Genomic DNA, 17,014 nt, shown 5'->3' on the forward strand with positions numbered 1-17,014 from the left:
GATTCATTGTAAAGGTGAAGCATTAAGGACAAGTTTTGTGTAATGCTAAAGAAACTGTATAGATGTCTGTGGTCCTCAGTATGTTTCTTTGTTGAAACAAATAACTAAGGACTTCTCAAGTCCACATATGTTAAATAAACTGTTTTGAGCTATAATTTAAAACCACTTAATGTGTATTATAATTTTAAGAACTGAGACATAAATTATCTCATTGTTTTATTTTCTTATTATTGATCTTATTTCTGTTCTAAGTGTCCATACTTAAATGTTTAAATAAATGGAATCAGGGAGGCCTGGTTGCCTTCCCGTATTACCTTCTGACATTTACTAAAACTGTGAGTTGCTTCAAAATATCTCTCAACCCGATCACTGATGTTGTAATATTTCTGTATTAGTGATCTGAACTTTTTAGTAGTGTTTTGGTAAGTGCTAGTCATCCCTTCTCCTTTGTGTGAGTCTTCCAAATTTATCATTTCCTTAAAGCTTCTATGCCATCAAGACCCCCCTCCCTTCTCCTACACAAACACATGACATTTCCTTTTAATTCACGGAGAAAATTCATGTCACGTAACACGAACAGCCATAATATCTTCCCCTGTAGTCTCATTTGTCCATTTCTTTACATGTCCTTTGTCTTTTCAGTTCTGTTCCTATCTTAAAGGAAGGACTTAAAAAAAAAAAAAATGTTTATTTTGAGGTGGGTAGGGAGAGAGGGACAGAGAGGGAGAGAGAATCCCAAGCATGCTCCACACTGTTAGTACAGAGCCCAATGGGGGCTCAATCCCACAAACCAGGAGATCATGACCTGAGCCAAAATCAAGAGTCAGATGCTTAAGCAACTGAGCCACTCAGACTCCACCAATGGCTCATTGATTTTTATTCTTCCTGATCTTCCTGTAGCAATTGACAGTATTTCCCTTCTTCTACTTATTATAACTTTGCCGGTGTCTACATCACTGGCACTTTGATTCACCTGGTACATCCAGTGACATCTAAGTTTTATTTCATTTTATTTATTTGCATTTAAGTTTCCTCTTTGTGTACACTCCCTGATTATGGTGTTTTTTTTTTTTTTGTTTTGTTTTGTTTTGTTTTAGGTTTGGTCACATCCCTTACCTTTTCCTATTAACTTCCTTTAGGACCAGAAGTTTGGGTCATAATTTCCAAAATCTCTAAGCTAAACCTCTTTCCTGAATTCCATATTCTTGATTTCAACTCGAATACCCTTTAGGCATCTTACATTCAATACAGTATTGTCCTTTGAGTATTGTAGTGTTGTGATTTGGTTTTATCATATCTAATTAAAATATCTTATTATCATTTAATGTGGCTGAAGAAAAGCCAGTTCTAGGAGCAGGACAAATGTTGGCTCCCCATTTCTTATTCACTTGTACTTATATTAAAACCTTTGGCAGTTTATTTCTGTGAAAGAATCTTTTAAAGTGATTATTTTATGAGAGACACCTGAAACTAGGTACTGTCCTTAAATCCATTCATCTTGTAATCTGCTGACAGACAGTTGGAGAGTACAACTGTCGATCTCTTTACATTGTGTAGACCTTTGGTAAATTATATGATACATGGCTGCTGGCATACAGAAACACACCGCCTTTTTTGAAGAGCTTTTCCTGTGATAGTAGTACACTATAGTGACTAATAGTTTAGGCTATAGTTTTTGACTTAGGGAGATATATGACTGGATTTGAATGGAAAGCTTTCTTGCTTTGGACAAGGTGCTGAACATTGATGTGCTTCATTTCCCTATCTACAAAATAATAATAATACTACCAGGGTGCCTGGGTGGCTCAGTTGGTTAAGCCTCCGACTCTTGATTTTGGCTCAGGTCATGATCTTGCAGTTCTTGAGTTCAAGCCCTGTGTCAGGCACCACATTGCTGACCGTGTGGAGCCTGCTTGGGATTCTCTCTCTGCCCCTTCTCCACTTGTGCGTGTGTGTGTGCGCACACTCTCTCTCAATAAATAAATAAATAAACTTAAAAAACCATCCTTAAAAAAATAATAATACCAATTTTGCTGAGTTGTTGGAAAGATTATTTTCATTCAATTATATGTGTGAAGTACCTGCCACTCATAAAGAACAGGGACTTTTTTTAAATTTACTTATTTTGAGGTGGTAAGGGGCAGAGAGAGAGAGGGGAACAGGATCCTAAGTGGCCTCTGTGTGGAGCACAGAGCCTGATGTGGGGCATGAACTCAAACTGTGAGATCATGAACTGAGTGGAAATCAAGAGCCAGACACTTAACTGACTGAGCTACCCAGACACCCCAAGAACAGTGACTTCTTTGTAAGTGACACCAACTGTTAATAATTCTAAGGTGCATTTGAAGAATATTTTAATCTTACCAAGATGTATATTGCAAGTTGTGTTTAATCACCTCCACAAAGATATTACATTGAAGGTGTAGTTTTATTGTTGATGGCATTTTAGAATTAAGGAAATACCTTGGTAGCTGCCTTTCTTGTGCTCTTAACATTTCTATGTATTTGTCTTAGGATTTTGTATTTTATTTATGTAGCAGTTATTTTGTATATTATCCATTCCCATTTTGTCTTGTGAACTCCTCAAGGTTAAGGATCACCTTTGTACCTGCAGTGTATAAACATTACTGGCACATAGTAGACTGTTAGTAGATGTTGATTGAAAGAGTTCACTTATTTCTTGGTCTATCACAAGAGAGTCTTCCTCATCAGGCTTTGATTCCCCCTCCCTCCCACATGCCCCAGTAACATGGTGTTAACTTAACACTTTTTAACAGTCAAATATGAAATCATTAGATTTTCATTTTGGTGTTTCTCAGGCCCACACTAATTCTTTGATTTGTTTATATGATTAATGTTTAAATTATAAAATAATTGCTGAATTTAAAAGTTAAATACAAATGGAGATTCTGCTTTTATTTTGCAAGAACGTTTACTGAAGATGACCTTAGAGGAGAGACGCAAAGAATACATGAGGGACTATGTTCCCCTGAACACCATCCTATCGTGGAAGGAAGAGATGAAGGGCAAGAGCCAAAATGATGGTAAGTTTCTCAGAACATTTTTAGGTTTATACTGTTCCCATTTATTTATGATTTCTGCGAGACAATTTTGACAGAAATGAATAACTGTCATTCAGTAAACAGATGACATTTTTGCTATTTGAAGTAATTGCTTGGTTGCATTTAATTGTTTTTAGCAACCTATTGTGTGTTATTTAAATTTAGGAAATTATATTAACATAATTCATGTTACAATCCACATTTATAATATGACACGTTAAAAAAAACTATTCCATAGTTGTTCTTGGAGTAATTAATATTAAGGATTTGGTGCTTTGGTGGTGTGGCCCTTTGAGTTTGTTTTGATTAGATTCATTTATATTGGATTTCTTTAAGTTATTGTAAGGATTGGATATAGTTGAAAGTGCGTTAGGAAGAACAAAGAAAAACTAGTATTTCACAGAGTTTTAAAGAAGAGTATATGTTTTGTATAGTATGGTATTATGTCTACATGTAAAATATTTGTATTACAAAATTTACTGTCAAAGTCTTTATGATTTAATGAGAGTATAGCATAGATTGTTTGAGTCAAGATATGTGTTAGAATATAAGTGAAATTTTAAGTATTGAAAAAATAGATGCAAGAAATTCTTAAAAAACAATGTAATAGATTTAATAGATACTTGATATGTTTACTTCTGAATTAGCACTCATTGCTCTGGATGTAAAGTTTAGAAGAAATAAGGTGCTTTTCAGGATTTTTAACATTTGAGAAAGAAAGGTAACTTTATGAAAGGGACTTGGAACATGCTAATTTCACAGGTTATGGTCTTCGATTGATGGAACTGTACAGGATACTGTGAGTTTAGAACAAGAAGTCTAGTATGGAATTCCAGTGGACAAATCTATGGGAAACAACAGCCCAATTAGGCTTTTCTGTCTGTAAAGAGAACACATTCACCTCAGTGTTTGCATTTTAGGCAGAATTTTTCTTTTTTAAGAAGGCAAAACATGTGGGTCCTTTCAGATTTTGCTTGAAAACATATGTGACCTTGGGCAACTGAAGGTAGTAGTTCTACCTCAAGTTATAATGGGATCATTGGACAAGCTGATTGGGACATACACATCTAACCTGCTTGCCCAGGGTTTTCAGCAAAATAAATGCAAATTATTTTAGTAATGGTCTGATTAAGACATCATTCATTGATAGAGAAAGTAGTGCTGTGTAATGAAAAGAATATAGAACTAGAGACCAACAGGAGAGATTTTTTTTTTTTGTTCTAGGACCATGCACCTCTTCCTGTTTGGGTCTCAGTTATTCTTTTGTTTGTAAGAAACTGGTATTGAATACTTCAGCTCCGTTATTTTATGGCTAGTAGGTCTCTTTTTTTCCAGTGCTTCATTCATTTGATTTTCTTTCTTAGTTGCTGTTTTAGCTGGTTACTTTTCTAAGGATATAGTACGTGATGTTCTTTTAAAACACTTTTTGCCTCTCAGATAGAGGTGGATTTCTGTTGCTGCCAGAACAGTTGACAAAGCAGTAGCGATACCAGGTTATATTGCCCAATGTTGGGTCTGCTCATCTCTGCATTAAGGCTTGGCCTTTATATTGGCTGCTTCTATTTGAATATTCATATAACAGTGTAGGGTTGAATTGGATTATCAGATAACTCACAGTTGGGTGTTTTCAGAGATATCAGACACCAAAATATGTCCCCAAATCAGAAAAATACATTGAATAACACAGTTATTCATTGTTATTCCCTAATTACTCTTATATCCCAATATAAGCTTTATAAGTGGGTTACAACTGCTCTATATATTTCAGTTTTTTCATTCATGCTGTTTTGAACTAAAAGTCTTTCATGGGGAGTGAGGTGGTGTGGTCAAAATTGTATTTCTGTTGAACAGTTTTTTTGTTTTTTCCATCTAATGTTACTTGCTCCTCTGTTGTGACCTAGAAATTAATGACTAGCCTCTTCTTTTTCATGAAAAAAAAAAAAAAAATGGAATGGCTCATTCTACAAGTAATATTTGTTTATTTCTTTACATGATAGATATCTTTTGTAAGTGCTTTCTTTCATTGTTTCCTATCCAGTGCTCAGTTATGCTAAAATATTAGTAAAGAGAATTTTAGTATTTTAACAATCCTTTAAAATTATAAATTAAAACAATGATAAAGAACAACTGTAGTTTTGTATTTTATTTTGAAATGTTTAAACCACTGCTTATAAAAGTATATATAAGTAGATTCATATTTTTATAATGACTTAATTTTTTATGTATGAAATTTCCAATTAAGTTTTAAAAGAAGTCTATAATTCTCTGTCATAGTTTCTATTTGTAGGAAATGAACAGTATTTACTGGGCTAGCGCAATATACCAATTTCAAGTGTTACAGTTTACCATTATTACTTAAATTTTTTACAGAAGGACATTTTGACCTTGATACCCAAGATTACATGGAAAGTTCTCGAGCTGTTGTTTTTAATTTTTTTTTCTTTGCTCAGTTTTGTTTTACTGTAATTAAATGCTTTTTGTTATATTGTCGTAAAAAGTTAAATAAGCTGGAGAGTAGCTGAATGTATTTGTCATAATTTTGATTTTGAGGCATCCTAAAGGAGGGAGCCAAAAATTGCCAAATATAAAATCATTGTATAGAAAGAAGGAATTCCTATAAATAGACAATATTTTTACTTTGACTTGCTACTCTAGTAATACTGGCAAGCTATGGATCAGACAGGGAAGGGATGAGAGATGATTACAAAAAAAAAAAAAAAAAAAACCCACAAAAAACAAACCACAACCCACTTTATTGTTCATGTTCATATTTGTCAACTGCTGTTGGTAAATCTCTGGAATTATGTGCTTTCACTTAATAATTCTATTTCATCTGCCAGTTGCTTTTTTGTAGGGAATTTTAAAGTGCTTGTCTCTTATTGTACTGTGTCTCTGTAACTGCAATAGTGCCTCATGGGTAGGTGAGCTCAATTAGTATGCTAAATAAGAACACCTCAGGTTAACTGTCTATGAAGGACAATTCTGTATTTTTTTCAAACTTTTAAATGAGCATTTAAAAACATATATAAAAATAGAGTGGTATGATGAATCTTTATGCACCAATCACCCGTTTCAATAGTTAAAACATGGCCAATTTTATTTCATCTTACACCAGTGCTTCCAAATTATTTTGAAACAATTCTTGCATATCATATCAAATTTTTCTGTATATGTGCATATGTATGTATGTGCATATTATATGCATATATGCATATTATGCATATATGCATATTATATGTATGTGCATACATATGTGCATATGTATGTATGTGCATATTATATGTATGTGTGCATATGTATGTATCTCTAAAAGAGACATATTTTTTGTTGATTTACTATAACAACACTATCAATCACACCTAAAAATTAATAATTCTTTAATATAATTAAATGTCCAACTAGTATTAAGATTTTTACAATTGTCTCATGAGGGGTTTTACCTCTTTTTAATACAGTTGATTTGTTTAAGATCTAAACAAGATCCAAATGCTGCGTTTAATATATTTCTTAAGTATCTTTAAACATATAGTTCTTTTTCTCTCTGTCCTCCCCCCCTCCGCCTCCCATAATTTTGTTTGATAAATAAAGTTATTTGCCGGGGTGCCTGGGTGGCTCAGTCAGTTGAGTGTCTGACTTCGGCTCAAGTCATGATCTTGTGGTCTGTGGGTTTGAGCCCCACATTGGGCTCTGTGCTGACAGCTCAGAGCCTGGAGCCTGCTTCGGATTCTGTCTCTCTCTCTGTCTCTCCACCTTCCCCGCTTACACTCTCTCTCAGAAATAAAGAAGCATTAAAAAAAGTTATTTGCCGTATAGAAATTTTCATATTTTGGATTTTGCTGACTGAATCTTTGTGGTGTCTAATGTGTTCTTCGGTCCACAGTATTTCTTATGAGTCCAGTTTCTTATAGGCTGGTGGTTAAATCCAGAGGCTTGATCAGACTTGGGTTTAATTTTTTGAAGGAATACTTCATACTTCTTTTCCATAATATCGCAAGGCAATAGTGTTTGCTTCCCTCTCTGTGTTAAGACTGATCACTAGGCTCCAGTATTGTCAGCCTAATCCATCCATTGTAAAATTTCCTATCACCTTTCACCTAATGGTTTTAGCAGCCATTGATGATCTTATGCTAATTTTATCATTTTGTCTTCATTTATTAGTTGGACTTCTATAAAGAACTTTCTCTTGTCACCTTTTTTGTTTCCATGTAATACAATTTATACAGAAAAAGCAGTATAAACTTTTCAAATTGAGTTGGTTTCCTGAAATCTTCTAAAACTAATGAAAGGGTACTTTTTAATTTTTGACTGTCATTTTGAATCTCTCTTTCTCTCTCCTTGCCACATAGGTATATTAAGTGGGAATACTTCAATGTTAACAGTCTGTAACACAGCATGTGTGTATGTGAATTTAAAGTATAGCTCTCACATAAAAACATACAATTACTGAACTGTAGTCTGAAGATGTAGTAGAAAGAGATACATACATGGATGTATGGATGGATATGATAGAAAGATGGCATTGCTTCTTTGTAGGGACAAAAATTCTCAGCTTTAATTAATATGAATTCTCTTCTCCTTTGCTACTTCCAAGCTAATGTTCTATAACACCACTCAGAGAAGCATTGTTGTTCCTTTCTTTAGAGGGAGCAAATGATTGGCAAAGATTCTGCTATGCTTCTGCTAATTTTCTCTTCCTAATTAGTGTTAGGGAAAATAGCTACAGCTGTAAGTTTAGATGTTTGAGTCATTATTTTTAATGTTCATATGGAACAACAAAGGCAAAATGTAATAAATTATGAAGATAAATTAGATGAAAAGTATACAATTATTTTACTCAGGTATGACAATTTAAAAAAAATGGGTCATTTAGGAAGAAACTTCATATTTCATATCTTGATAGATTTCATGTCCTACATATATTCAAATTTGATTTATAGTCATTTGAAAATACTTAACTAGAAATTGTGAACTGTGAAGACTTTGTAAGTGTGAATCTTCATTTTTTGAAGTATATAAAAATATTTTGAGATGTGTGGGTTGACTAGAGAGAGGCATGTGTGTTATCTTTCATCTTGAAAAACTAGCATGTTTGGCATAGAAGTTCAACCTTATTTGCTCTCATTTTCATTATAACTAATTTCTTCTGTTAAATTATTTTACAAGAGGTGATGGCTGACAAAAAAAAAAAATTCAAATTCCTCAATCTCTCAGCCACTGAGATCTTATTTCAGTGTAGGTAGTGAATTTTGTTTTATTTTATCTGTGTACCAACTTGACTATTGATATTTAGAAATCACCAAAAAGAAGTGTGTCTTAATATTTTGATTTCAGTGCAAAGTCAAGTATTTTTGTTCTGAGTAAATTTACGATAACTTTTTTGAATGTTAATATTTTTATTAATCACTAGAAATGGGGAAATAAGAATATAATTATGTCACTGAGTATTACATGGAGAGGGGTGAGGGACTATAATGGTAAAAGGAATTAAAAAAAATTAATAACTATGATGAGGTGGGCACTGCCCCAGATTTTCAAACTATGTCAACTATATTATTTTATTAAATATTTGATGTTAGTCACAATTTAAAATGACTAAACAGTTAGGAAAATGGAATGGATGGAATTTAGTAGGGATACAAATATTGGAAAGGAGTATTTCCTATTTAATTTTTTGATATTGATTCCTCTTTGTATTTAGTTTGAGTACTACACTTTAAAAGCAAAATGATCATCAGTCAAAGCAGAAGAAGGCTCAGAACAAAACTCCTCAGCTTCTTAGATAGAAATCTTTTATTTTGAGTGGGTGGTGATTTTTGCCCTCTTTTAAATGATCTTAAAATGAATTTAATTAAAAAAAAACTGGCAATCTATTTTTGCCTCAAGTAACAAAGATCACTCTGGCTTTTTCTTTAAGCAGTTATTTGTGATGCTTTCATTAACAGCAAAGATGTTGCAAAAGTAGAACTTGAATTAGAAACAGGCATTTTTCACTTTACAGTTAAAAGTAAAGACTAGTATGAGGACTAAAATACTAAAATGGGCTGAACTTTATGATCTGGCCCCTCTACCCTTTGGCCTCTTACTCCTTTTCTTGGTCTCTGCCTCTAGCCACACTATCCTTTTTGTTTCTTGAATGTACTGTGATCCCTCCCACTGCTGGGTCTTTATCTGTATTTGCCTCTCCCTCCACCCCCCATAAGGACTTCTGTCACCTAAATTTTTCTTAGCTTTCATTTCTCACCTTGAAACCCTTCTATTTTTTTTGAAGTCTTCCCTGAGCCCTTACTTTGAAACAGTTTCCTTTATTGTATACTTTCATAGAGCTATGTTCTTTTCCATAAAGCATTTATATTAATTTGTTTTTATGTGTTCAATCACAGGATTATCTTGATCCGGTTGTATCTTTATGTAAGATTGCAATTACTAGGAAAATGGGATGATGTCTTCACTCCCCTTCATATCTCTGCATCTGTCATAGTACTTGTTGCACAGTAGATATTCAGTAAATACCTGTGTGAATTGAAGAAATTAAAAACTATTCTCATGATGGTATTTTTGTGCGTTATTTTGTTTCACCTTTTCCTCACTGTGTTGTAAGGATTCATGTGGGAATGATGGGCTTAAAAATTAAGCCAGATGCTTTTTAACGTAGGTGATGTATACATTTACGTTTTTGTAATATAACATCGGTTTTATTGTTTTAAAGTTAGTTTACTAATAAATTTAACAAAGATTTTATTGAACTGTTGCATAGATATTTAGTTGAGACAAGGGTGAAAATTCATGCGTTATGTGTATTTATCAGCATTGTATGTTTTTGTTTATAAAGTACTTAGTAACTAAATGTCATGATTTCAGTTTCTGTGAGTTTAAATGTCAAGAGCTTAAGTAAAAATGAGTGTAAACATAGACACTGAGCCTATTGTGTAGTAATAAAGTGTAGAAAAACCTTACAGTATTACCATTCTAAATGCATTTACTTTAGCATTGATTCTTGATACATAAAGCAACTGTAAGAAATAATTTTAATATTCTATCCCATTTAATCCCTTTATGGAGTTCATTGATTTGCTTTGTAAAAGAACTTGGCTACTGACAGATTGGTACACCATGAAAGAATTAGGCTAAATAACTTCTAAGAATGTTGAGAATAATGGCATTCATTGTAATGTTTGAAAACATTAAATTTTTATCTTGATACTCTGTGTGAGGTTGTGAACAATGGTTTAGTCAAACATTTGTGAAGTAAGGTTAATTTCTAAAATAGAAAAAATAAGAAGTTATATAGGGACTCATGATTCACTACATGGTTTTGTTTTTCCTCCACTTTTATTTCACTCTTGGTCCTTTTACCTACTTTCCAAAATTGTTTTAACAATATGTAAATATATTTCATTGTACCTTGGAGTGTATACCACTAAGTGCTGTGTGAATTGTCCTTGTATTTAAGCATGTTTTAAACTAATACCGAAACAAAAACCACATTTTTTTTTTTTTTGTATGTATACAGACTTGGTGTTAAGACCACAAGATGAAAAGTTTTTTCTGTGTGTCTGTGTATTTCATAAGTCTGTAACTTCATAGATTCTGTTTTCTTTTTAATCCATTAAATGAATTATACTAGTTAACAGATTTTACTTAACATTTTGGTCAGTGCAGACAGATATTTTGGGATGAATTACAGACTGGTGGTAGCCAAAGCCAATGTTTTCCTTTAATTTTCTTTTTTTCTCTCTCTGATCGTACTTCTACATGAAGAAGTCTTTATAAAGTCTTAGTCTTCGTTTCTGAAATATTTATTGAATTTTCATGTAAGTATTCAAAACAAAGATTTAAATACAATTTATAGTTTTACCTATGCCTTTGGTGTAGAACCATATTGAGGATTACTGATGAAACAATCAAAGTATGGATCAACAACAAAAACCAGATGTGTAACAAAATATAGATCAACAACAAGATAGCAGTTAACAGTAGTCCATATGCCTGGCTATATCCATGCCAGGGCAGAAGATATATGTGCCTTTTGGGTTTTGGAAATACTAAGGTCTAGTTTGCTCTAACTCCAGAGAAGCCATGGGTTTCAGATTGCTGGTTGTTTGCCTAGATATTGGACCAAGATATATTCAGTTTTTGAAGAAACCAGACTATCCTGACATATAGGGGATTCTCTCATCAAACTTAGATTTGTGATTGTGTCTGTCATATGAATATAACAGAGTTAGAGCTTTTCCACATTTTGTACTTGTATTAGTGATTCTCTTGGGGTAAAAACTTTCATGGACTGCATATATGTGTGTGTAAGTAGAGGCTTACTGCTAAATACTCATCAGGCCCGTAATAATGGAGTTACTTCCATTATTTTGATGTGTATGTATCTTCCGTGTTAACTCCGGAAGTGCAGAAGTTTTGGGATTAAACATTGCTGGTATCCGATCCCAGTTCTGCTCTTATGTGCCCTAGCCAAAGAACATGTGACTTCCCTAAACTTGTCTCTTCATTTGTTACATAGCTCCAAAGCTTGCTGTTTTTTTTTTTTTTTTTCCTAGAATGAACCTTTCTCTTGCATGAAACTTCTTTTGACTCCGTATTCACTACTAATCATATTTATGCTCTTAACCAATGTATAATACAATGTAGATTTTTTTCTATGCCTGTAACTATAACTATATGTGTACTTTGTTTGGATTTAGTCAGTCTGCTTTAAGAAGGTAGGAATTGTGACTGTTTATTGAAATTTTATTTTGTAGAGTCTACTGGAGGTCCTTATGTGTATTTGTTTACTAGTTTGTTTTATGTATGGTAAGTAGAGTTAAAACCGGTGAAGGAAGATTTTTTTAAAAATAATTGGTTATTTTGAAACATTAGGGCTACTTTTTTGTTTCCTTTATGAGTGTATGTTAGTTAAAGAATTTAGAAATTTACACTGTCAGATTTGAGAAGAGGGCATCTAAAATAGAAAATGCTTTCTGAATTAAAGGCTAATTTTTTAAAATTGATAACTTTTGTTATTTATCATTTAGAGTAGATAACAAGTGAATTAAAACTTCTCTGGCCTTCACTAAAATTCACTGTATGTGAATTTTAATGTCATTGAAAGGGAAAAATTGTTTAAAACAGGAGTTGACTGAACAATTTTCACATACAAAGGAATAGCATAGTTTGTACATCAGATGAGATGACTTTTTTTTTTTAAGGAAAGTATCTTGACCTTTTGTGCACATGAGAAGTCTAGAAAGAAAAGACAAAACAGAGAGGCATTTTGAGTTTTGGCGCAGCCTGGGTGAGAGATGTGAGGTTATAGGCATGAGAAGAGGAGGAGGAGACTCAGGAAGGATGGCGGAGATCAAGGAGCTCCAGCAACATGGCAGGAAGTCAGTCCGCATGTAAGGACAATCTGTCCAGCCTCAAAGCATATAGATAGAATGGGGGCTGGAGTTATTTATCTTATTTGATTGCTAAAATAATGGGTGTACCTCTATGGAGATACTCAAGTGTCTAACATCTTGATTGTTTTAATGATATAATTATGCATGTGGCTCATAAGAATATTGAGTTTAACCATACTTATGAGTGTCTTTGACAAACACAAAAAATATATGCTGTATAGTCTCTGAATTCTTCCACTTGTTCAGGTGGTATGGGGCTGGACAGATAAGAAAATGTGTACCTGGAAGACTATTAGACATATTAATCTCAGCATAAGAAACTAGTTCAAATTTCTGGTAACTTGACTTGGTCCTTAAGTGTATTTAAAATCTGTTTACTCATTTTAAAGTGTACAATTTAGTGACTTTAAGTACATTTACAGTGTTGTGCAACCATTTTCAAGACCCATTTCCAAAACCTTTTCATCTTCCCAAATAGAAGCTCTGCATCCATTGAATAACTCGCATCGTCTCCGTCATACAGCTTTTGGTAATCTCTATTTTATTTTCTGTGTCAATAAATTTGCCTGTTCTAGGCTTCACATAAGTAGAATCATACAGTATTCTTTATGTCTGGCTTGCTTTACTTAGCATAATGCTTTGTAGGTTCGTCCATATTATAGCATGTATCAGGAAGTTCATTCCTTTTTCAGATTAGATACTATTTTACTGTACATATATACTACATTTTTTTCATTCATCTGTTGATAGGCATTAGAGTTTTTACACGTTTTGGCTATTGTGAATAATGTTAAGAATAAAAAAAATATTTTTTAGTTCTTTGGGGTATATAAACTAGGAGTGGAATTGCTGTATTATATGGTAATTCTGTGTTTTAACTTTTTGAGGAACCACAAAACTGTTTTCCACAGTGGCTGTACCCTTTTACACATTGCCATCAGCAATGCACAGGGGTTTTTCCCCATTTTTGCCAATGCTTGTTATTTCCTTTTTTAAAAATGACAGTAAAATATAAATACTACTTTTTCAGCATTGCTTTGTAGTTTTTAGTGTACAAGTCTTTCACCTTAGTTTATTACTAAGTATTTTGTTCTTTATGATGCTATTATAAATGGTATTGTTTCCCTTCACTACTTAATGGTTGTTCATTGTTAGTACACAGAAATGTAAATGATTTTTGTGGGTTGATTTTGTATCCTGCAACTTTGTTGAATTCAAGCTAATAATCTTTGGGTTTTCTACATATATGATCATGGCATTTGTGAACAGAGATAATTTTACTTATTCCTTTCCAATACAAAGGCATGTATTCCTTTTAAGCTGCTGCTGAATTCAGTTCTTATTTTGTTGAAGATATTTGCATAGTTATTTATAACGAATATTGGTCTGTATAGTTTTCTTGTAGTGTCTTTTTCTGGCTTTGGTTTTGGGTAATGCTGGTAATAGTTATATAGAATGAGTTAGCAAGTGTTCCCTCTTTTTTTTTTTTTTTTTTTTTTTTTTTTTGTGGAGGAGTTTGAGAAGGATTAGTGTTAATTTTTTAAATGTTTGATAGAATTCATCTATTCCTTGGCCTTTTTTTTTTTTTTTTTTTTTTTTTTTTTTTTATGGGGGCAGCGCTTCTCCAGATTTTTGAATGCTGATCAGTCTCCTTATTAGTTACAGGTCAATTCAGATTTCCTATTTTTCAATGAGTTGGTTTTTGCTAAGTATTTCTAGTTGTTTCTAGGTATTTGTTTATTTTATCTAGGTTATCCAATTTGTTCGTGTGTAATTGTTCATAGTAGTCTTATTAAATTTTTATTTTTGTAAAATTGATGGTTCTGTACCTACTTTTATTTTTGATTTTAGTAATTTTAGTGTTCTCTGTTAATATAGCTAAAAGTTTGTAAATTTTATCTTTTCAAAAGGCCAGCCCTTATTTTGGTGATCTTTTCTATTTTTTTTTTTTATTCTTAATTTGTCTCCACCTGTCTTTATTAATAATTTCCTTTATTCTGGTACCTTTCTGTTTAGTTTTTTTTTTTGTTTTGTTTTGTTTTTTTGTTTTTTTTTTTTTTGTTTTTAGTTCCTTGATGTGTAAAATTAGATTATTGATTTGAGATCTTCCTTTTCAACGTATATGTTTAGAGCTGTAAATTTCTCTCAGATAAATTTCTTTTTGCTTCATGCCATAAGTTTTTATACATTTGTTTCCATTTGTTTCCATCTATTTTTTGATTTTTTCTTTGCTCATTGTTCAAAAGTGTGTTGTTTAATTTGCATATATTTATTCATATTGTGATTTTCTTTCTGTTATTGACTTCTAGTTTTATTCCATTGTGAGCAGAAAAGATTCTTTTTGTGATTTCATTGTTTTTATACTTTTGAGATTTGTTTTGTGGCATAACATCCTGGATGGTGTTCCATGTGCACTTGAGAAAAATGTTATTGTATCCAGTATATATCTGTTACGTACATTTGGTTTATGGTGTTCAGGTCATCTGTCTCCTTCTTGATTTTCTGCCTGACTGTTCCTCCATTATCGAAAGTGGGATATTTAAATCTCTTTAGTATAGATCTCTATTTTCCCTTCAATTTTGTCAGTGTTGTTCATATAATTTGGGGGGGGGGGTCTGTGGTCTGGTGCATATATATTTATAATGGTTTTATCTTCTTGATGACTTGATCTTTTTATCAATATTTGATATTCTTTATCTCTTCTAATGATTTTTGACTTAAAGTCTGTTTTGTCTGATGTAACTACCACAGCTCTCTTGATTAGTATTTTCATGGAATATTTTGTTTTATCTTTTCACTTTTAATCTATTTATATCTTTGGTGAGCCTCTTGTGGACATCATGCAGTCTGATCTTTTTTTTTTTAATTCTTTTTAAATTCTGCCAATCTCTGTCTCTTGATTGGAGAGTTTAATCGTTTATGTTTCAAGTAATTACTGACCAGGAAGCACTCACCTCTGGTATTTTGCTGTTATCTGTATGTTTTAAAGTTTTTTATTCTTCATTTCCTCCATTATTGCCTCCTTTTGTGTTCATTTGATTTTCTTTTTTGTAGTGATATCATTTGATTCCCTTAACTTTTATGCATATTGTATATAGATTTTTCTTTGTGGTTACAAAGAAATCCCATGGGGATTGTGTATAACCTCCAAAAGTTATAAAGTTATTATTTAATCAGATTGATTCCTGCTTAACTTTATTTGTGTACAAAAACTGTTACATAGCACCATCATCCTGCCCATATTATGCTACTAGTGTAATATATTGCATTTTTATACTTTGTGTGCCCAGTAACATAGGTTTATTATCAGTTTTTATGTATTTGTCTTTTAAATTATGTAGGAAATAGTTTGCAAACTAAAATTGCAGTAATACTAGCTTTTATCTTTACTAGAGATACTAATTTCTTCCTATGGCTTCAATTTACTGTCTAGCAGGCTTTCTTTTCAACCTGAGAAACCCCATTAGTATTTTGTATGTCTACTGGTAATACACTCCCTCAATCTTTGTTTCTCTGGGAATGTGTTTATTTCTCCCTCAAGGACAGATTGGCTGAATATAGAATTTTCAGTTAACATTCTTTTTCCCTTTCATCCCTTTAAACAAATCATACCACTCTTCCCCCTTCTGCCTCTAAAGTTTCTGATGGGAAATCAACTGATAATTTTATTGAGGATCGCATATACATGATGAGTCAGTTCTGTCTTGTTGCTTTTGTCATGGTCTTTGACAGTTTGATTATGATGTGTCTTCTGTGAATTCTGAATTCCTCTTGGAGTATGTTGATATTTTGATATTTTTGATTTGTAGATTGATGTCTTCCATCACATTTATGATGTTTTGTCCATTATTCTTCAAATGATCTTTCTGACTTGTTCTCACTTTGTGAGACTCCCATAATGTGTGTGTTGGTCTGTTTGTATCCCTCAAGTCTTTTAGGCTTGGTTCACATCATTCTTTTGTGTTTATTTTTTTGTGCTTGATAATTTCAGTTCTTTTATCTTCAGGTTCACTGATTCTTTCTTCTGCCCACTCATTTCTGCTGTTGAACCCCTCAAGTGAATTTTTTATTCTTATTGTGCTTCTGAGCTCCAGAATTGTAAATTCTTTTTTTTAATAATTTTTCTTGTTTCATTTTCTGTTTATACATTGTTTTCTTGATTTCCTTTTTAAGGTGGTGGTTTAAAGGTCATTGTCTGGTAAGCTTGAAACATGTGGACTTCCTCTGAGATTGTTTTTGTCAGTTTATCTTGTTTGTTAGCATGGGCCATTTTTTCTCTTGTGTGGTATATCTGTATAATTGTTGAAAATTGGGCATTTGTTGTGATGCGATAATTGTGGAAATCAATTCTCCCTCTTTTCCAGGGATTTTTGCCCTTTTTTTGATTGCTGAAGACTATTTAGTTCATTTGTTTTGAGATTTTTCCTATTTTTGCATAGACTTGTCTTTGTCATGTGTGATCATTGAAATCTTTCTTCTGTTAGCTTGTGATTGGTTCAGGTTTTTACAGGCATTTACTCAGGAGTTATCCCTGTCTTTGAAGATTAGCTATATGCTGGGACT

The 17,014-nt window shown here is 32.6% G+C and overlaps 1 protein-coding gene across 1 annotated transcript in view; it reads left to right on the forward strand.

The window, feature by feature from the left end:
• Positions 1-17,014, forward strand: part of MACROD2 (mono-ADP ribosylhydrolase 2) — a 2,022,401-nt gene that overhangs the window by 2,591 nt on the left and 2,002,796 nt on the right. The window contains exon 2 of the mRNA XM_019462769.2: positions 2,928-3,044. Within this exon, the coding sequence (XP_019318314.1) occupies positions 2,928-3,044 (117 nt within the window). The remainder of the gene's footprint in view (positions 1-2,927; positions 3,045-17,014) is intronic.

This window comes from Panthera pardus, unplaced genomic scaffold (genome assembly GCF_024362965.1).
Source record: "Panthera pardus isolate Hobbes unplaced genomic scaffold, ASM2436296v1 HiC_scaffold_25, whole genome shotgun sequence".
NCBI lineage: Eukaryota > Metazoa > Chordata > Mammalia > Carnivora > Felidae > Panthera > Panthera pardus.